The sequence below is a fragment of the Myotis daubentonii genome, chromosome 8 (genome assembly GCF_963259705.1).
Source record: "Myotis daubentonii chromosome 8, mMyoDau2.1, whole genome shotgun sequence".
NCBI lineage: Eukaryota > Metazoa > Chordata > Mammalia > Chiroptera > Vespertilionidae > Myotis > Myotis daubentonii.
In genome coordinates, this window is record NC_081847.1 from 13,247,102 (window position 1) to 13,262,592 (window position 15,491).

General features: G+C 48.2%; 1 protein-coding gene across 1 annotated transcript in view; it reads left to right on the forward strand.

Moving 5' to 3' along the window:
* The window catches only part of KCNB1 (potassium voltage-gated channel subfamily B member 1), a 90,469-nt gene extending 75,351 nt beyond the window's left edge, over positions 1–15,118 (forward strand). Inside the window, exon 3 of the mRNA XM_059705344.1 lies at positions 9,492–15,118. Coding sequence (XP_059561327.1) covers positions 9,492–11,492 — 2,001 coding nt within the window. The 3' untranslated portion in view covers positions 11,493–15,118. The remainder of the gene's footprint in view (positions 1–9,491) is intronic.
* Positions 15,119–15,491: the final 373 nt, after the last annotated feature.

The window sequence follows — 15,491 nt, forward strand, 5'->3', positions numbered from 1 at the left end:
TCATCCACGTATCCGTTTCACCTCAATATGAATCTCTAGTGAGACAAAAATGCTGTGTGAGAAGCAACATTGTTAAGCCACTCGAATGTCTCTTTCCAAATGTATATTGGACATGAACTAGCAAGTCTGGCTGTTGTCAGGAATGACCATTGACAGAGCCATCATTCTGATGTTAGCCAGAGTGGTACCCAATTCCAGCATCCAGACTGACATATTTAGCTTCCTTTAGCAACCTCGGCCACCTTGGCCAGCTTGCAGAGACTATACTCCCCACTCCCCATCCTGCCAGACTCAGCTGTTGGCTTAGCAGAACCCGGGGGCACTGTCCTTGCCTAACATTTCCTATGCTCCTAATTTTTGATTCAATACACTGCTCTCCACAGCAGGGATGGACTCATGCCATTCATCACTGTTCAGACGCAGTCCCTTCCTCAGCTCCTCATGCCCTCAGCTAATATGAGAAATTGGTGATCACTCAGACAGGAAAGAACATTCCCCACCCCCATTTCTCCATATCACCTCCTCCCTCTGCAGGGACCAAAGTCAGGTCCCACACCATCACCAGAAGCATTATCCTCAGATGGGCAAGAGGTTGCAACATCACCAGCTCCCAGAATTCCTGCTTTAGCAAGGCTCGTGGGAACTTAATTGACCAGTTAGGACGAGGTTGCCCAACCCAGAGCTTGTTAGAAAGAGTCAGGTCACCTTGGGTGATGAGGTGTGAAGTGTGAGCCCTGGGTTCCTGGTTTATACAAATAGATGCAGATCTTGTCTAGAAAGTTCTTCATCTACTGTAGCAGGTCAATGAATGTTTGCTGTCTTCAGAGTTGCCCCAGTCCAGGGTTGCAAGCCCAGTGCCTGCAGAGACCTGACAGATAGAAGAGTAAAAAGGGCCTGTGGCAAACTAGGGAGCTGTGCCCAGGGCGGCTGGCTCTTCGGCTCCAGCCAATGGCTGCCATCTGGAGTGAGGTTGAGTGTACACACATCATCTGATTTTCCAAGGAAATCTGAAAATCTGGAATTTTTAATGTGAAATCTCCCAATTGGGGCAAATAAGTAAAAATAACTTTATCCGCTCCGGGTCCTCTGGTTTATAACGTCTGGGAAGCCCCCAGGAATGCCACCACACCTCCTTTCCCCCTTTGTGACTTGGTTGCCCTCCCATGATGAAGGCCACTATTGCCTGGCTCACCCCAAGGCCTCTTCCTGTCGTTCAGGCACACAGATCCCTGAATTCCTGTCCCTTTCTGCCCAGCAGTGCCCCCTGCAGGCTCCTGACTCCAATTTCTCATCTCAGGTGAGGGGAACACCATCAGCCTGCTCCCAATCCCCTTAATCGGATCTATACCAGTGACCCTTGTAATTAAAACTCCCTGGCTGTAATTCCCCCTCCCCGCTTAAAGCTGGGGGAAGCGGAAGCACCATAAAAGGAGAAAAAAAGCGTTGGTAGCCAGGAGCCGCCTCCTCCTGTGTCCTTGAAACCATCTTGGGAGACCCACAGACCTGAGATGGAGTCCTGCTTACAAGTTGTGTGATCCTGGAAAATGACTTCATTCTCTGAGCCTCCATTTCGTTCACCTGCTTGTTCATTTGTTTATCAGCTATTTGGGGGGCACCTATTCTGTGCCAGGCTTTGGAGAGCTGGAGATGCAGCCGTGCATGACTGGGCCTGAGGGAGCTGACATTCTGTGCGGGACACGGGGGAGAAAAATTCAGCTCGACAAGATCAGTGCTGTGATGGCAGAAGCTTGGGGACTGTGGGTGTCCAGAGGATGGACGTACCCAGCCTAGACCTGGGAGTGAGAGAGAGCTCACTGGAGCAAAGGGCCTCTGTGCTGAGGTCTGGACAGGGTGTACGCATCATCCAGGAGAAGCGGGGAGGAAGGGCACGCTAAGCAGAGGGAACAGCATGGACAAGGATCTGGAGGTGTGAGCAACCCTGGTTGTATGGCTTAGGAAATGTCAGTGGTTTTGCCGGGATTCAGTATGAAATATGCAGTGGGAAATGGCCTGGAGAGAGAGAGAAGAAAGGTGATCTTAATGTAAAATCCAAATCTCTTTCTCCTGCCTCATCAGGCCCTCCTGTCTCTCCGACCTCATCTCCTCCCACTTTCCCCTTTGCTCACTCAGCCCCCACCCACACTGAGCACCTTTCTGTTGCTTGACATGCCAGCCTTATTCCCACATCAGGGCCTTTGCCTGGACTGCTCAGATCTTTGAACAACACACTCCTCATCCTCAAGTCTCAGCAACCAGGGCACCTCCTGAGAGAGGCCTGCCCTGACCACCCAACCTCATGTGGACACCCCAACGCTCCTTTATTGATCCCCCTGGTTTGTTTTACTCAACGACATGTAGCACATAATGCTGTTCAACATCATCTTGCTCCTTTTTTGGTTTATGGTCTGCCTCTCCCTACCAGCTCCTTGAGTCCAGGGAAACTCTTTCTTATCCATGCTGCATCCCCAGCAACAAGCATAGCACGTAGTAAGTGCTATGAATCAGAACTTTCTCCGAGAGCATGGGAGTCACTGCAGGGTTTAGAGCAGGGCTGTGGCTTGCTCAGATTTCTGCTTCTCTCCTGTGACCTATCAGTGTGGTTGTGAGGTTTAAAAGGAAGGGGATACTCTTTATGGAAAGCAAGTTTCTATATAGCTTTAGTGAGGCTTATTATGCACATCATACAGTTCGCCCATTTCCAGTGTGCAAGTTAATTCTTTAGTAAATTTGCCAAGTTGTGCAACCATCCCCCTAAATCAGTTTTAGGATCTTTTTTTTTTTTTTTTTTTTTTTTTTTTACAGAGAGGAAGGGAGAGAGATAGAGAGTTAGAAACATCGATGAGAGAGAAACATCGATCAGCTGCCTCCTGCACATCTCCCACTGGGGATGTGCCCACAACCCAGGTACATGCCCTTGACCGGAATCGAACCTGGGACCTTTCAGTCCGCAGGCCGACGCTCTATCCACTGAGCCAAACCAGTTTCGGCAGTTTTAGGATCTTTTTATCATGCCCATTAACTGTTAGTCCTATCCCCACCCTGGAAACCACTTTCTATCTCTAACACATTTGCTTTATCTGGACATTTTATCAAGTGGAATCATATAGCATGCGTCCTTTTGTGTCTGGCTTCTTTCACTTAGCATAATGCTTCCAAGTATCAGTACTTCTTTCTTTTTTTATGGATGAATAATATGCTGTTGTATGATATGGATATAGCACAATTTGTTTTTCTAATCTGCAGTTGATAGACATCTGGGGCGATTTCACTGTGGGGGCTATTATGACTAATGCTGCCATGCACATGCATGTGCATGAAAAGCAGTTTGCAATCCTTGAGCTCTAGATGCAGCTCTCAGCTCACCAGAACATCTAGTGTCATTGTACAGACTGGACCCCAGTGGGCGGTGTGACCATGAACGAGTCCCTTCCCTTCTCTGCTTGAGTCCTCCCATCTTCCAGAGATGAGCCTGGGCCCTTTTCTGCATGGACATTCTGTGCCTCATCCACATTCCTGGACGGGCAGGGGAGTACGCAGAGAAATGATAAACAGTCTGTGCTGACTGCTGGAGCCAAAGGTGGACATCCCTGTGATCAACCCCAGAGCTGACGGTTAGGATGCGGAGGGCCTGGCTTCTCCCAGATCTCTTTTCCCAGAACACCAAAGGCCACTCACCCTTTCGGTGCAGACAAGTGGGCTCCGTGATCCAGAGCCTCCTCTCACGGAGGGAATTCAGGGATGGCCTCCAAGTCCCTGGTCCTGGCTCCTGCCTCTGTTCCCCGGGTTCCTGGAGTCCTGCCCAAACCTGATTGGGCTCCGATCCCAGGAAAGCAAGGCTGGAAATGCAGAGCCCTGGTCAGGAGCCTGAGCTCAGGCTGAGAGGACTCAGGGTTCTGGCTGCTCCCCCACTGCCGAGACCCATCTCAGAGACCGGAGCCACACTGTGCATTTGGGTTTGAGGCTTTTTGTAGGATGTCTACTGCCTTAGCCGGGCCCTCGGGCCCACAGACCTAGTCCTGGACCTCCGAAAGCAACCTGTCTGGGGTTGGGTAGTGGGGGCAACAATGAATTACCTGAATAGTAATTTAATTGAATAACATAACATATAGTAAGTGACCGTTATGTGATAAGTGCTTGATCACTTGCATCTCCATTTTAGAGATAAGGGAATGGAGACTCAGAGAAGGGAGGTGTCTTGTCCAAGGCCACACAGCCCGAAATTATAGTGCCAGGACTCAAGCTCAGGTCCCAAAGCAGCGCATAAATAAGTGTAAGCCTGTGGACCAGGGGTCCTCAAACTACGGCCCGCGGGCCACATGCGGCCCACCGAAAACATTTATCCGGCCTGTCGGGTATTTTTGCCGCCGCTGCCTGTTGCTTAGCAGCCAACTAGTTTTTTTTTTAAACTATAGTCCGGCCCTCCAACAGTCCGAGGGACAGTGAACTGGCCCCTGTTTAAAAAGTTTGAGGACCCCTGCTGTGGACTAATAAAAGCTGATCTAAGAGCCTGATGAGCTCATTGAATTCTTATCACAGCCCTGCACTGACATACACCCACACCTTACAGATGAGGAAACCGTGGCACAGAGGGTTTAACTCACATCAGCAAGTTCCCCAGCCAGGAAGTGTGGCCCTGGCTCTGGTGGGTCCGGAAGAGAGAACGACCGTAAGGGCAGGGTTGGGAGGGCAGGGTTGGGAGAGGTGGGTGAGCAGAGCCCTTCAGGCTGCATTGGTTTTTTGGGGGTTTTTTTTATATATTTGGTTTTTTTAATATATTTTATTGATTTTTTACAGAGAGGAAAGGAGAGGGATAGAGAGTCAGAAACATCGATGAGAGAGAAACATCGATGAGCTGCCTTCTGCACACCTCCTACTGGGGATGTGCCCGCAACCCAGGTACATGCCCTTGACCGGAATCGAACCTGGGACCCTTCAGTCCGCAGGCCGACGCTCTATCCACTGAGCCAAACCGGTTTCGGCCAGGCTGCATTGTTGCACATTTTATTTGATACTTTCACACACACAGGAAAGGGGGCCTGGTGCGCTCAGACCCTCCCAACCCAACCCTGAGCAGCAGGCATCCACTTCCAGGAGCCAGCAGGGCCTCTGCCCGCCTTTTCTTCTTTCCTAGGCTGAAAGGAGGGGAGGGGAGGGGAGGGCACATTCTCAGGTACAAAGGGGGTACCTGCCTTCGAATAGCAGGCACAGTAGCTGGGTGCATAATTTATGGGTCTGTTGGCAGACTTCAATTATGGGAGCCTTTCCTAGAGTTGTCTGCGCTTAGAAACTGGGTGAGAAGGGACCTCCCAGCTCTTAAAGGAACAGACTCCCCAGGGACCTACTCCTTCTCCTGCCGGCTCCCTCCTGGCTGGAGTCAGAGGCTGCAGCAGCCACCTTGGGGCTCCGCCCAAGGCTCTGGCTGGCTGCCTCATAAGGTCAGACCCGCTCTGTGCCTGGCTAGCCCTGAGCTAGTTAGTAGCTTTACATGCACAGTCTCCTTTCCCCCACTCTACAACTCATGCGGGCCTGACTAGCGTTACGTCTCAGGGTTTCTCCGCCTCAGTGCTATTGACATTTGGGACTGGCTCATTCTTCATTGTGGGGCTGTCCGTGCATTAGAGGGCATTTAACAGCGTCCCTGGCCTCCGCCTTCTAGCTGTCCCTCCTCCAAGTTGTGACAATCAAAAATTTCTGCAGAATTTGCCAACTGTCCCCTGAAGGTCAAGATCACCCACTGGTATGTCCCCCCAATAAGGAAACTGAGGGGAGGGAAGTCTCGGTGCCCGAGGCCGCCTCGCCAACAAATGGCAATGCTGGATTCCAGGTCCAGGGTGGCGCTCCTAACCCCAACGCAGTAGTTCCAAAGTGTGCTGCCAAAATGGCTTTTTCCAATGATCACATATTTATTTTAATGAATATTTGATACATGTATTTCTAACATGCAAAAGCAGAAGTTTATTTCTTAGGATGAGGGTAAAATAAAACAAAGAAGGTGAGTGGGTTTGTTTATTTTATTTGATTATTTATTTATTTATTTTTATTACTATTCAGGAAAAAGTAGCACAGGTAGCAAAAGAGCACATACAATATGATGTCAAAACTAAGCAAAATGAGCCCTAGCCGGTTTGGCTCAGTGGGTAGAGCGTCAGCCTGTGGACTGAAGGGTCCCGGGTTTGATTCCAGTCAGGGGCACATGCCCAGGTTATGGGCTTGATCCCCAGTAGGAGGCATGTGGGAGGCAGCCGATCGATGATTCCCTCCTATCATTGATGTTTCTATTTCTCTCTCCCTCTCCATTCCTCTCTGAAATCAATAAAAGTATATATATTTTTTTAAAAAAAAAACCTAAGCAAAATGAAACCATCATTTGACTGGGCGTGTATACATGTGTATTAAACTCTATCCAGAAAAGCAAGGGGTGAGAAAAAGTGCTGGTCATCTCTGGGGTGGAGACGGACACAGGAAGGGTCCGTGTTATTGTCACGTGCTCTGTTTCTTAACTTGGGTGGCTGCTTCATCGGTGCTCATTTGATTATGGCTCGTAAATATGTACAAATTAGATCTACTTTTGTGCATGTCGGATATTTTATTTTATAAAATGATTGCAGAATTTTTCTTGTTCAATGACTATAAATCAAGAAAATAAAACTTGAGCTTTCTTTGAAAACACCACTAGGGGGAAGAAGAAAAAAGAAAAGAAAATCAAGATGTTGGTAGAGCAACTGAGATTGAGGAAACACTGCATCATGAGACGCTCCCGTTCCTATTCTGAGCTGGCACCAGAGCTCTCTTGCTGCCTGTGGTATCCCAGTGCCTCACACATAGCACATGATCAATAAATAGTGGCCGCGTTGAAAATTGAATGCTGGTCCTGGCCCTTCTACTTGTAGCTCTGTGACCTTGAGCAGCAGATGACAAACACTTGGGAGTGCCTGTGGGTGTCATGCCCTGGGCTAGGTGCTGGGTGTGCAGAGTTAAGCCTCAGAGCCAATCCCTGTCCCCCCAAAGCTCACAGATACGGGGCAGTGATGGATGCACACCTCCCCAGGAATGGGATATGTGTGATATGCACCCCACGGTAAGACAAAATAATAGCGGAGTCCAGAGGATGGCGTGGCCAGCCTGCCTGGGGAACGTAGGCATGACTTCTGAGGGGCGGGTACAGGACACATGGGCTGGGTTTTAAAAGATGGATTACAGTTCACTGGACAGAGAGGAAGAAGCACAGACATGCAGAATAGACCAACAGGCGCATGTGGCTAGGGAAGCGTGAAGATTGAGTACCTGTGGGAGGCGAGGCCAAAGAGAGGGGTCGGAGACAAATGCAGAGGGACCTGACAGCCATGTCCAGATTGGGGATTCATTACAGGGGAGAGAAGCCTCTCACACTCATCCAAACAGCAACGGTGTTTCCCTGCAGGATACAGCAGGCGGTTCCCGAAGAGCAGGAAGCAGAGACTAGCTGGGCCACCTAGAGGGCTGATGGGGAGGGTGGGCTGAGATATCCCCCCAGGATGATAGCTGGCATGTATCAGACACTCACTGTGTTCTACACTCACTGTGTTCTGCTGGAAGCTGTCCTTAGTGTTCTGGGTGTGTTGACACATTTAATCTTCACAGCAGCTCTCTGAGGTAGATATTGTTATTATCATCCCATTTTGCAGATGAGGAAACTGAGGCTTCAAGAGGTTAAATAACTGGCTCAAGGTAAGAAAGTAGCAGAGCTGGGACTTGAATCCAAAGTATTCTGACACCAGAGCCCAAGCTCTTAACTGCTGCCCTCAACATCCTCTCTCCAACCTCCCGTGTCCTCACTGCTCCTTCTCTCTGCCCCTTCCCTTTATTCTCAGGCTTCCTGCAAAGGGTCAGCTTTCTCTGATTTTTTTTGTATCTTCTCTGTCCCCTTGGGACACACTTGCTTGAAGCCTGGACTTATCAAGAAGCTGGTTGAAGCCTAGATAGTACTTGACCATTTAACTCAGAGACTCACCATTCATCCCCTGGGTCCCCGAGCTCAGATTTTCAATGGTGGGCTGGCTGATCCCAGCCTGGACTTCCTATCCATGTCTGGGCCAGTCAGCAACAGGCAGGATCAAATTGTTTCCTTTGTTTTTTGTTTTTAATATTTTTATTTCAGAGAGGAAGGGCGAGAGAGAAACATCAATGATGAGAATCATTGATCCGCTGCCTCCTGCACGCCCCCCACTGGGGATCAAGCCCGCAACCTGTGCCCTTGACTGGAATCGAACCCAGGACCCTTTAGTCCACTGGCCAATGCTCTATCCACTGAGCCAAACCAGCTAGGGCGGCAGGATCAAGTTGTACAAGCGTGGTGACCAGACCAGCCCTTCAGCAGGGGCAGCTGAAGGAGAGGGGCAGTCCCTGAGAACAGGACAGAGGGGAGGGGCTGATAGACAAGTTTAGGGGCTTTGGATTTTCTCCTGAAATGTCCTGGAAACTTAGTAAACAGAGAAGTAATGAGATGATGGGATTGGATTTGTAGTTTTGAAGAAGACCCTGAGAGCAATGTATTACATCTGCTTGCATTTCTTCATAAAGTGCACACTGGCCTAGCTTCCATTAGTTTCAACAAATGTCCAATAAGCCCTTTCTCTGGGCCAAAACCTCTTCTTGATCCAGGGACTCAAAGGTAATTAAGCCGTGACCCTTATCCTCAAAAAGTTCATAGTCCCAATTGGGAGTTAATAACATTGGAGCCAAGATGTCCCTGCCTGCCTGGAAATCCCCTGCAAAATCAGGCGATTGTGTGTAGCAAAAGGGTCTATAGCCGTGGTTCTCAACCTTCTGGCCCTTTAAATACAGTTCCTCATGTTGTGGTGACCCCCCATTTCATTGTTACAAATTGAACATAATTAAAGCATAGTAATTAATCACAAAAACAATATGTAATTATATATGTGTTTTCCAATAGTCTTAGGCGACCCCTGTGAAAGGGTCATTCGACCCCCAAAGGGGTCGCGACCCACAGGCTGAGAACCGCAGCCCCCACCCCATAGTAGTGGTGAACCACTGTTCTAGCTCACCAGTCAGCAAACTATGGCCCACAAGTCCAATTCAGTTCACTGCCCCTTTTTGTCAATAGTTTTATTGAAACACATCTACGCATGTTCATTTATGTATTATCTAAGGCTGCCTCCGTGCTTCAACTGCAGAGTTGAGTAGTTGCAACAAAGAATTCATGGACTTCAAAGCCTAAAATATTTATTATCTGGCCCTTCATAGAAAAAAATTGCCAACCCCTGGGCTAGATAATTAGCTTTAAATCATTTCAATTCTCCAAGCCAGTTTCTACATCTGTACAATAAATGGATTTGAATAAATCATCTTTTTAGCTCAACCCTCCAGTTATTAAGTGACTAGTGAAATGTGAAATGCTCCTGAATGTTGAGGAGCCCTCTGCAGACTCAGGGTATTAGAGTGATCCTCCCACTGGTGGTTGATAACTAAATCCCACTCTCTTCTCCTCACAGATCCTTGCCATAATCTCCATAATGTTCATCGTCCTCTCCACCATTGCCCTGTCACTCAACACGCTGCCAGAGCTGCAGGGCGTTGATGAGTTTGGCCAGTCCACAGACAACCCCCAGCTGGCCCACGTGGAGGCTGTGTGCATTGCGTGGTTCACCATGGAGTACCTGCTGCGGTTCCTCTCCTCGCCCAAGAAGTGGAAATTCTTCAAGGGTCCACTCAACGCCATTGACTTGTTGGCCATCCTACCGTATTATGTTACCATCTTCCTCACCGAATCCAACAAGAGCGTGCTTCAGTTCCAGAATGTTCGCCGCGTGGTCCAGATCTTCCGCATCATGCGTATTCTCCGCATCCTGAAGCTCGCACGCCACTCCACTGGCCTCCAGTCCTTGGGCTTCACCCTGCGGCGGAGCTACAATGAGCTGGGCTTGCTCATTCTCTTCCTCGCCATGGGTATCATGATCTTCTCCAGCCTTGTCTTCTTTGCAGAGAAAGATGAGGAGGACACCAAGTTCAAAAGCATCCCAGCCTCTTTCTGGTGGGCTACTATTACCATGACTACAGTTGGATATGGAGACATCTACCCCAAGACTCTCCTGGGGAAAATTGTGGGGGGGCTCTGCTGCATCGCAGGGGTGCTGGTGATTGCTCTTCCCATCCCCATCATTGTCAACAACTTCTCTGAGTTCTACAAGGAGCAGAAGAGGCAGGAGAAAGCGATCAAGCGTAGAGAGGCTCTGGAGAGAGCCAAGAGGAATGGCAGCATTGTGTCCATGAACATGAAAGACGCTTTTGCCCGGAGCATCGAGATAATGGACATCGTGGTTGAGAAAAATGGAGAGACCAAGGACAAAGTACAAGATAACCACTTGTCACCCCACAAATGGAAATGGCCCAAGAGGACACTATCTGAAACTAGTTCAAGTAAGTCCTTTGAAACCAAGGAGCAAGGATCCCCTGAGAAGGCCAGATCATCTTCTAGTCCTCAACACCTGAATGTCCAGCAGTTGGAAGACATGTATAATAAGATGGCCAAGACCCAATCCCAGCCCATCCTCAATACCAAGCAGTCAGCAACACACAGCAAACCAAAGGAAGAACTTGAAATGGAGAGTATCCCCAGCCCCGTAGCTCCTCTGCCCACTCGTACAGAAGGGGTGATAGACATGAGAAGCATGTCGAGCATTGATAGCTTCATTAGCTGTGCCACAGACTTCCCTGAAGCCACCAGATTCTCCCACAGCCCTTTGATGTCGCTCCCCAGCAAGACTGGGGGCAGCTTGGCCCCAGAGGTAGGCTGGCAGGGAGCTCTGGGTGCCAGTGGTGGTAGGTTTGTGGAGGCCAACCCCACCCCTGCTGCCAGTCATCACTCTACTTTCCTCATTGAGAGCCCCAAGGCTGCCATGAAGACCAACAACCCCTTGAAGCTCCGAGCACTTAAAGTTAACTTCGTGGAGGGCGAACCCAGTCCATTAGTCCCTGTTCTGGGGATGTACCATGACCCTCTCAGGAACCGGGGGGCTGCTGCAGCTGCTGTCGCTGGACTGGAGTGTGCCACACTCTTGGACAGGCCTTTGCTGAGTCCAGAGTCCTCCATCTACACCACAGCAAGTGCTAGGACACCCTCCCGGTCGCCCGAGAAACACACAGCAATAGCATTCAACTTTGAAGCAGGTATCCACCAGTACATTGATGCAGACACAGATGATGAGGGACAGGTGCTGTACAGTGTGGACTCTAGCCCTCCCAAGAGCCTTCATGGGAGTACCAGTCCCAAGTTCAGTGTTGGGACAAGGTCAGAGAAGAACCACTTTGAAAGTTCCCCCTTACCCACCTCTCCTAAGTTCTTAAGGCAGAACTGTATTTACTCTACAGAAGCATTGACTGGAAAAGCCCCCAGTGGTCAGGAAAAGTACAAACTTGAGAACCATATCTCCCCCGATGTTCGGGTGTTGCCTGGGGGAGGAGCCCATGGAAGCACACGGGATCAGAGCATCTGAACTACCCCACATGAGGGAGAGACTTGTGGTGAGGTCCAAAGAGGAGTGCCGCTCAGCTTACCTGCCACATAGCTTTTCTGCATGAACTCTGAAGCAGAAAGGCTCTGCAGAGTCCCCAGAAAGACGAGAGACTCCAGAGAAAGCTCCCTAACACCTTGAGAGTCACAGCAGGTCTATTGGAATGAAGTTGGCCAAGCCATAGAATATGGCACCTCCTTGTAACAACTCCACTGCCCTCTTTGGGAGATGACATGAGCAGAACTCACAGCCACCACTACCACATTCTAGACATAACCAAGGCCACCTACTCCCCATTCTTCTCTCATGGCTATCCATCAGCCTTTGAAAGCAACATCTCTGATCCCTCCTGGCCTTGGCTGGAGAAGGATGCTGGAACACGGGGCTGATATTGAAAAAGTGAGTTGACTAATTTGGTATTGGGTGTTGCCTGGCCACCTCTAGGAACCCCTGTCCATCACCTCCTGGATGGATCCCACTGTTAGAGGCTACAGAGAATGCTTGTGTCATGGAGAAATCTCTGCACCATAAGCCACAATCCCAGCGCAAAACCCATACTCAAATGTCTTCATTGACTTCAGTATTTCGTAGTACTTGAGATTTTATTTTGAGCCATCATCAGGTTGAGTTGTACTACTTGTACTCCATTCTAATTGCCCCCTGGCAATCTGGGAAGGGCTCAGAGGCAGGCACTCAGCCAACAGTATGAACTCTGAGCATTGCTTTAGGGTTGTAGAGGGAAAGCATTTTCTGTACATCACTAGTATAGGCTCAAAAGATATGCAAGTGTCAAATATGCAAAAGAAATAGCTTATTCCAAGAGACTGTATGTTACTGGAGAACAGAATAAAATCTGATTTTTTTTTTTTAACCTGCAACAATGAAAGGGGGAAAAAAAAAGTCCCCAATTGAAATGCCCTGTTCAGACTTTTGAATACTTCCTGCTGCGGCAGGGAAAGCATCTACTATAATAGAAATTCTTTTTTTGTTTCCTGTGGTATTCAAGTTTTTTAAAAAGTTTAAATAAAAAGCACTTTATGTTTTTCAAAAATAGATTCTACCAGGGACAGCATCACCATCTTGCACTTTAAAAGAAGCACTATTTCCCGTGGGCCACTTTTGGGGATTCTAGTTGGGTTGTTGCTATATGCCTGTGTCCCACCACAGTGGGTGATATTGTGCTGGTATTGCTGTCTGCCATGTCAGAGTCTGCAGGCGCCTTCCTGCCCCTCTGAAGCTTCCCCTTAGCCCTATTGCAAAGAAGGGTATCTGGCCCTTCTATACCTACGTGTATAGAAAACAGGAGCATCTCAGAAGAAGACGGTAGACGGTTGGGCATTGGGTGTTTTCTTGTCAACCAGCTGTCAGTGTGTTTTCAGTGTCACTGTCTGTATTAAAAGCTCAGCTCCTTTCCGCAGCCATCAATGCAGCCAGTACAGACAAAAGCAATAAGTTCTAGTGTGTTTCTTGGTGTTGGTGTTCCTGTCCTCGTTTGATGCTCTGACATTGGTCTACTTGATTTCAGTCTGACAGCATGGTGTTGCTGGCTGTTCCTTGGTTCAGTAACACTGGGTTGAGCCACTGGTTAGCGTGATGCCATGCTGTAGGCCCATCCGTCAGTAAAGATAACATGTTATGGACCTGCCTGTTTTTAATGCAATGGACTGATGTTGTTCTCTTAATACAGTTCTGATGGATGATGTCCCAAATACAATCGTGTATATCTGTCAGTCATCAATTGTGACAGGCATACGTCTTCCTGATGGAATGAAACATGGTGTTGTTTAGCTGTCCTTCATACGATGTTTATTGATCTGCCTGTTATTACAACGGCACGATCCACCTGTCAGTATACAGATATCACAGAGTCGTTCTGCCTGCTCTCCTCACAGTGGCATGAGGTTGGGCCACCTGTCACAGATATGATGACAGGGGGTCAATCCTACTGCCCTTAAAAATGTGTATTCTTTGCCGAATACGCGCCTGGTTCACACTGCTTCTCAGCATCTCCAAGGACTGTGGATCTCTCCAAGAGGGGACAGTCCTGTTCTTTGCTGCGTTAACAAAGAAAACGCGGGCCGGAGTATCTTGACTCTCCCAAAGTGTCTTCAGAGCACTCTGGCAGCAAATGCAAAGGGACTTAAGGGACAAAGAGAGAATGAGGTCATCCTGTTCCGGATGACATACCAGAGAGAGGAAGCAGCAGCGCTCCCGGGAGGCTTTGCCGAGATCTCAGTGTGGGCTGGAGGCCTGTTGAGGAATGGCCGTGGAGCAGCCCTCCCTGGACCATCTCACGTGTCTCTTCTTTGTTTTCATCACCATCTATGTCCGCCATCAGCACAAATGTGAAAATTCAGGGAAAACAAACAAATGCTTTTTGATAAAAGTAAATAGTTGTGATTTCTGATTCAGATATTTTTAGAGCTGATGCTATCTGTAAGAATTAATAATAATATAGTCTATTTTACATATCAGGAAAGTGAACATGTTTAAATATAGCCATATATAGTGGGAAGGAACTTACCACCCCTTCTTCAAACCAAGGCATTTCATTTGTTGGTTAAAGCAGACGAGAAGTGTACAGATTGGAAATTCTTTCTTCCTATTTAAAAAAAAAAAAAAAACACACAAAAAACTAATAACCGATTGGTGCAACTCTCCTTGTAACCAAAGGCCCTTTCTGCCTTGTGTGGTCACACAGGACCTAGCCCTTCCTTCCTCGTGTGTTTTGTCTGACCTTAAAGTAGCATTTTATTGAGTCACTTTTGAAGGACGAATTCAGAAGTATCATGAAGAACCTACCTATTCAGGCTGAACAGCCAGAGTCCTATAGAGTTCTTATAGAAACAAATTAATTGAAACTCAGCATATACTATGCTTAGAAAGTATTGTGTTCTGTTTTGGTTTTTTTTCTTTTACTTGTGGATGTATCATGGGAATATATATATAGCTTTTACCCTGGGTCCGATTCACAATAAAGTGCTGTGAGTTTACCCAGGCCCCCACCTGCCAGAAAGGAACATACTGAGATTTTTTAATATGTGTACATTCTACCTGTACCTGTGTACATGCACTAGGAAATCTTCCTAAGAATCTCCACTAAGAAGCTAACCTTGATCGACGGGTCTTGATGGAGGACAGGGAAGCAATAGTTTTGGAAGCAGGTACCACTTTACCTTGGTGGTCCAAGTCCTACCCATTCCTGAGCCAATGAAAGCGGGGAGAAAAAACAAATCAACCCAAAGAAATGAAACTAGGGGCTGGAGGCGGATGGAAGCCTGGTCCTTTTGGTGAACTCGGTGAAACTTCTCCAGAACCCAGTTGAACTTGACTTCCAACTTCCACCATGATCAGAAAGGGCTAGGGACCAGGTAGCTGTGCATGCCAATCAACAGGGGAGAGTCTGCCACCAGGGGAACGAGGTGGGCAACCTCTTTCTCTCTTTGGGTAAAGAAAAACAACAGGACTTTGGTGCAGTAGACTTCTCGGTGCCTTCTTTAGGAATTTTATCTTAAGCACACTTAATGGGGAAAGAAAAAAGAGGAGAGAACATTTGTTCCAGGGAAGCCCCTTTCTCTAAAGGCACTGGGGATCAAGAACGAAGAAAGAGATGGGGCGGGGAAGGGGGCGGGCAATATCCTGAGGAGGCCGTTTCCTTTCAATCCACCGGGCTCATCCCTGAGAATTGCTGGCAATATAGACGTCTTCAAACTGATTCCCAACCTCTCTTCCACCGTGTCTTGGTAACCGTAGCCTCATTTCTGCCCTTTCTCCTAATAAGATCCACCTTTCTAAGGAGAAAAAACATGACAGTATTCTCTTAAGGAAAGCTGTAATGTATTGTTGATGTTTGTAACTATTGTATATTTCTGTCTTGCTCCATGTTATGGCTGGAGTGTCTAATCCGTGGTCGGCAAACAGCAGCTCGCGAGCCACATGCAGCTCTTTGGCCCCTTGAGTGTGGCTCTCCCTAAGCCTTAG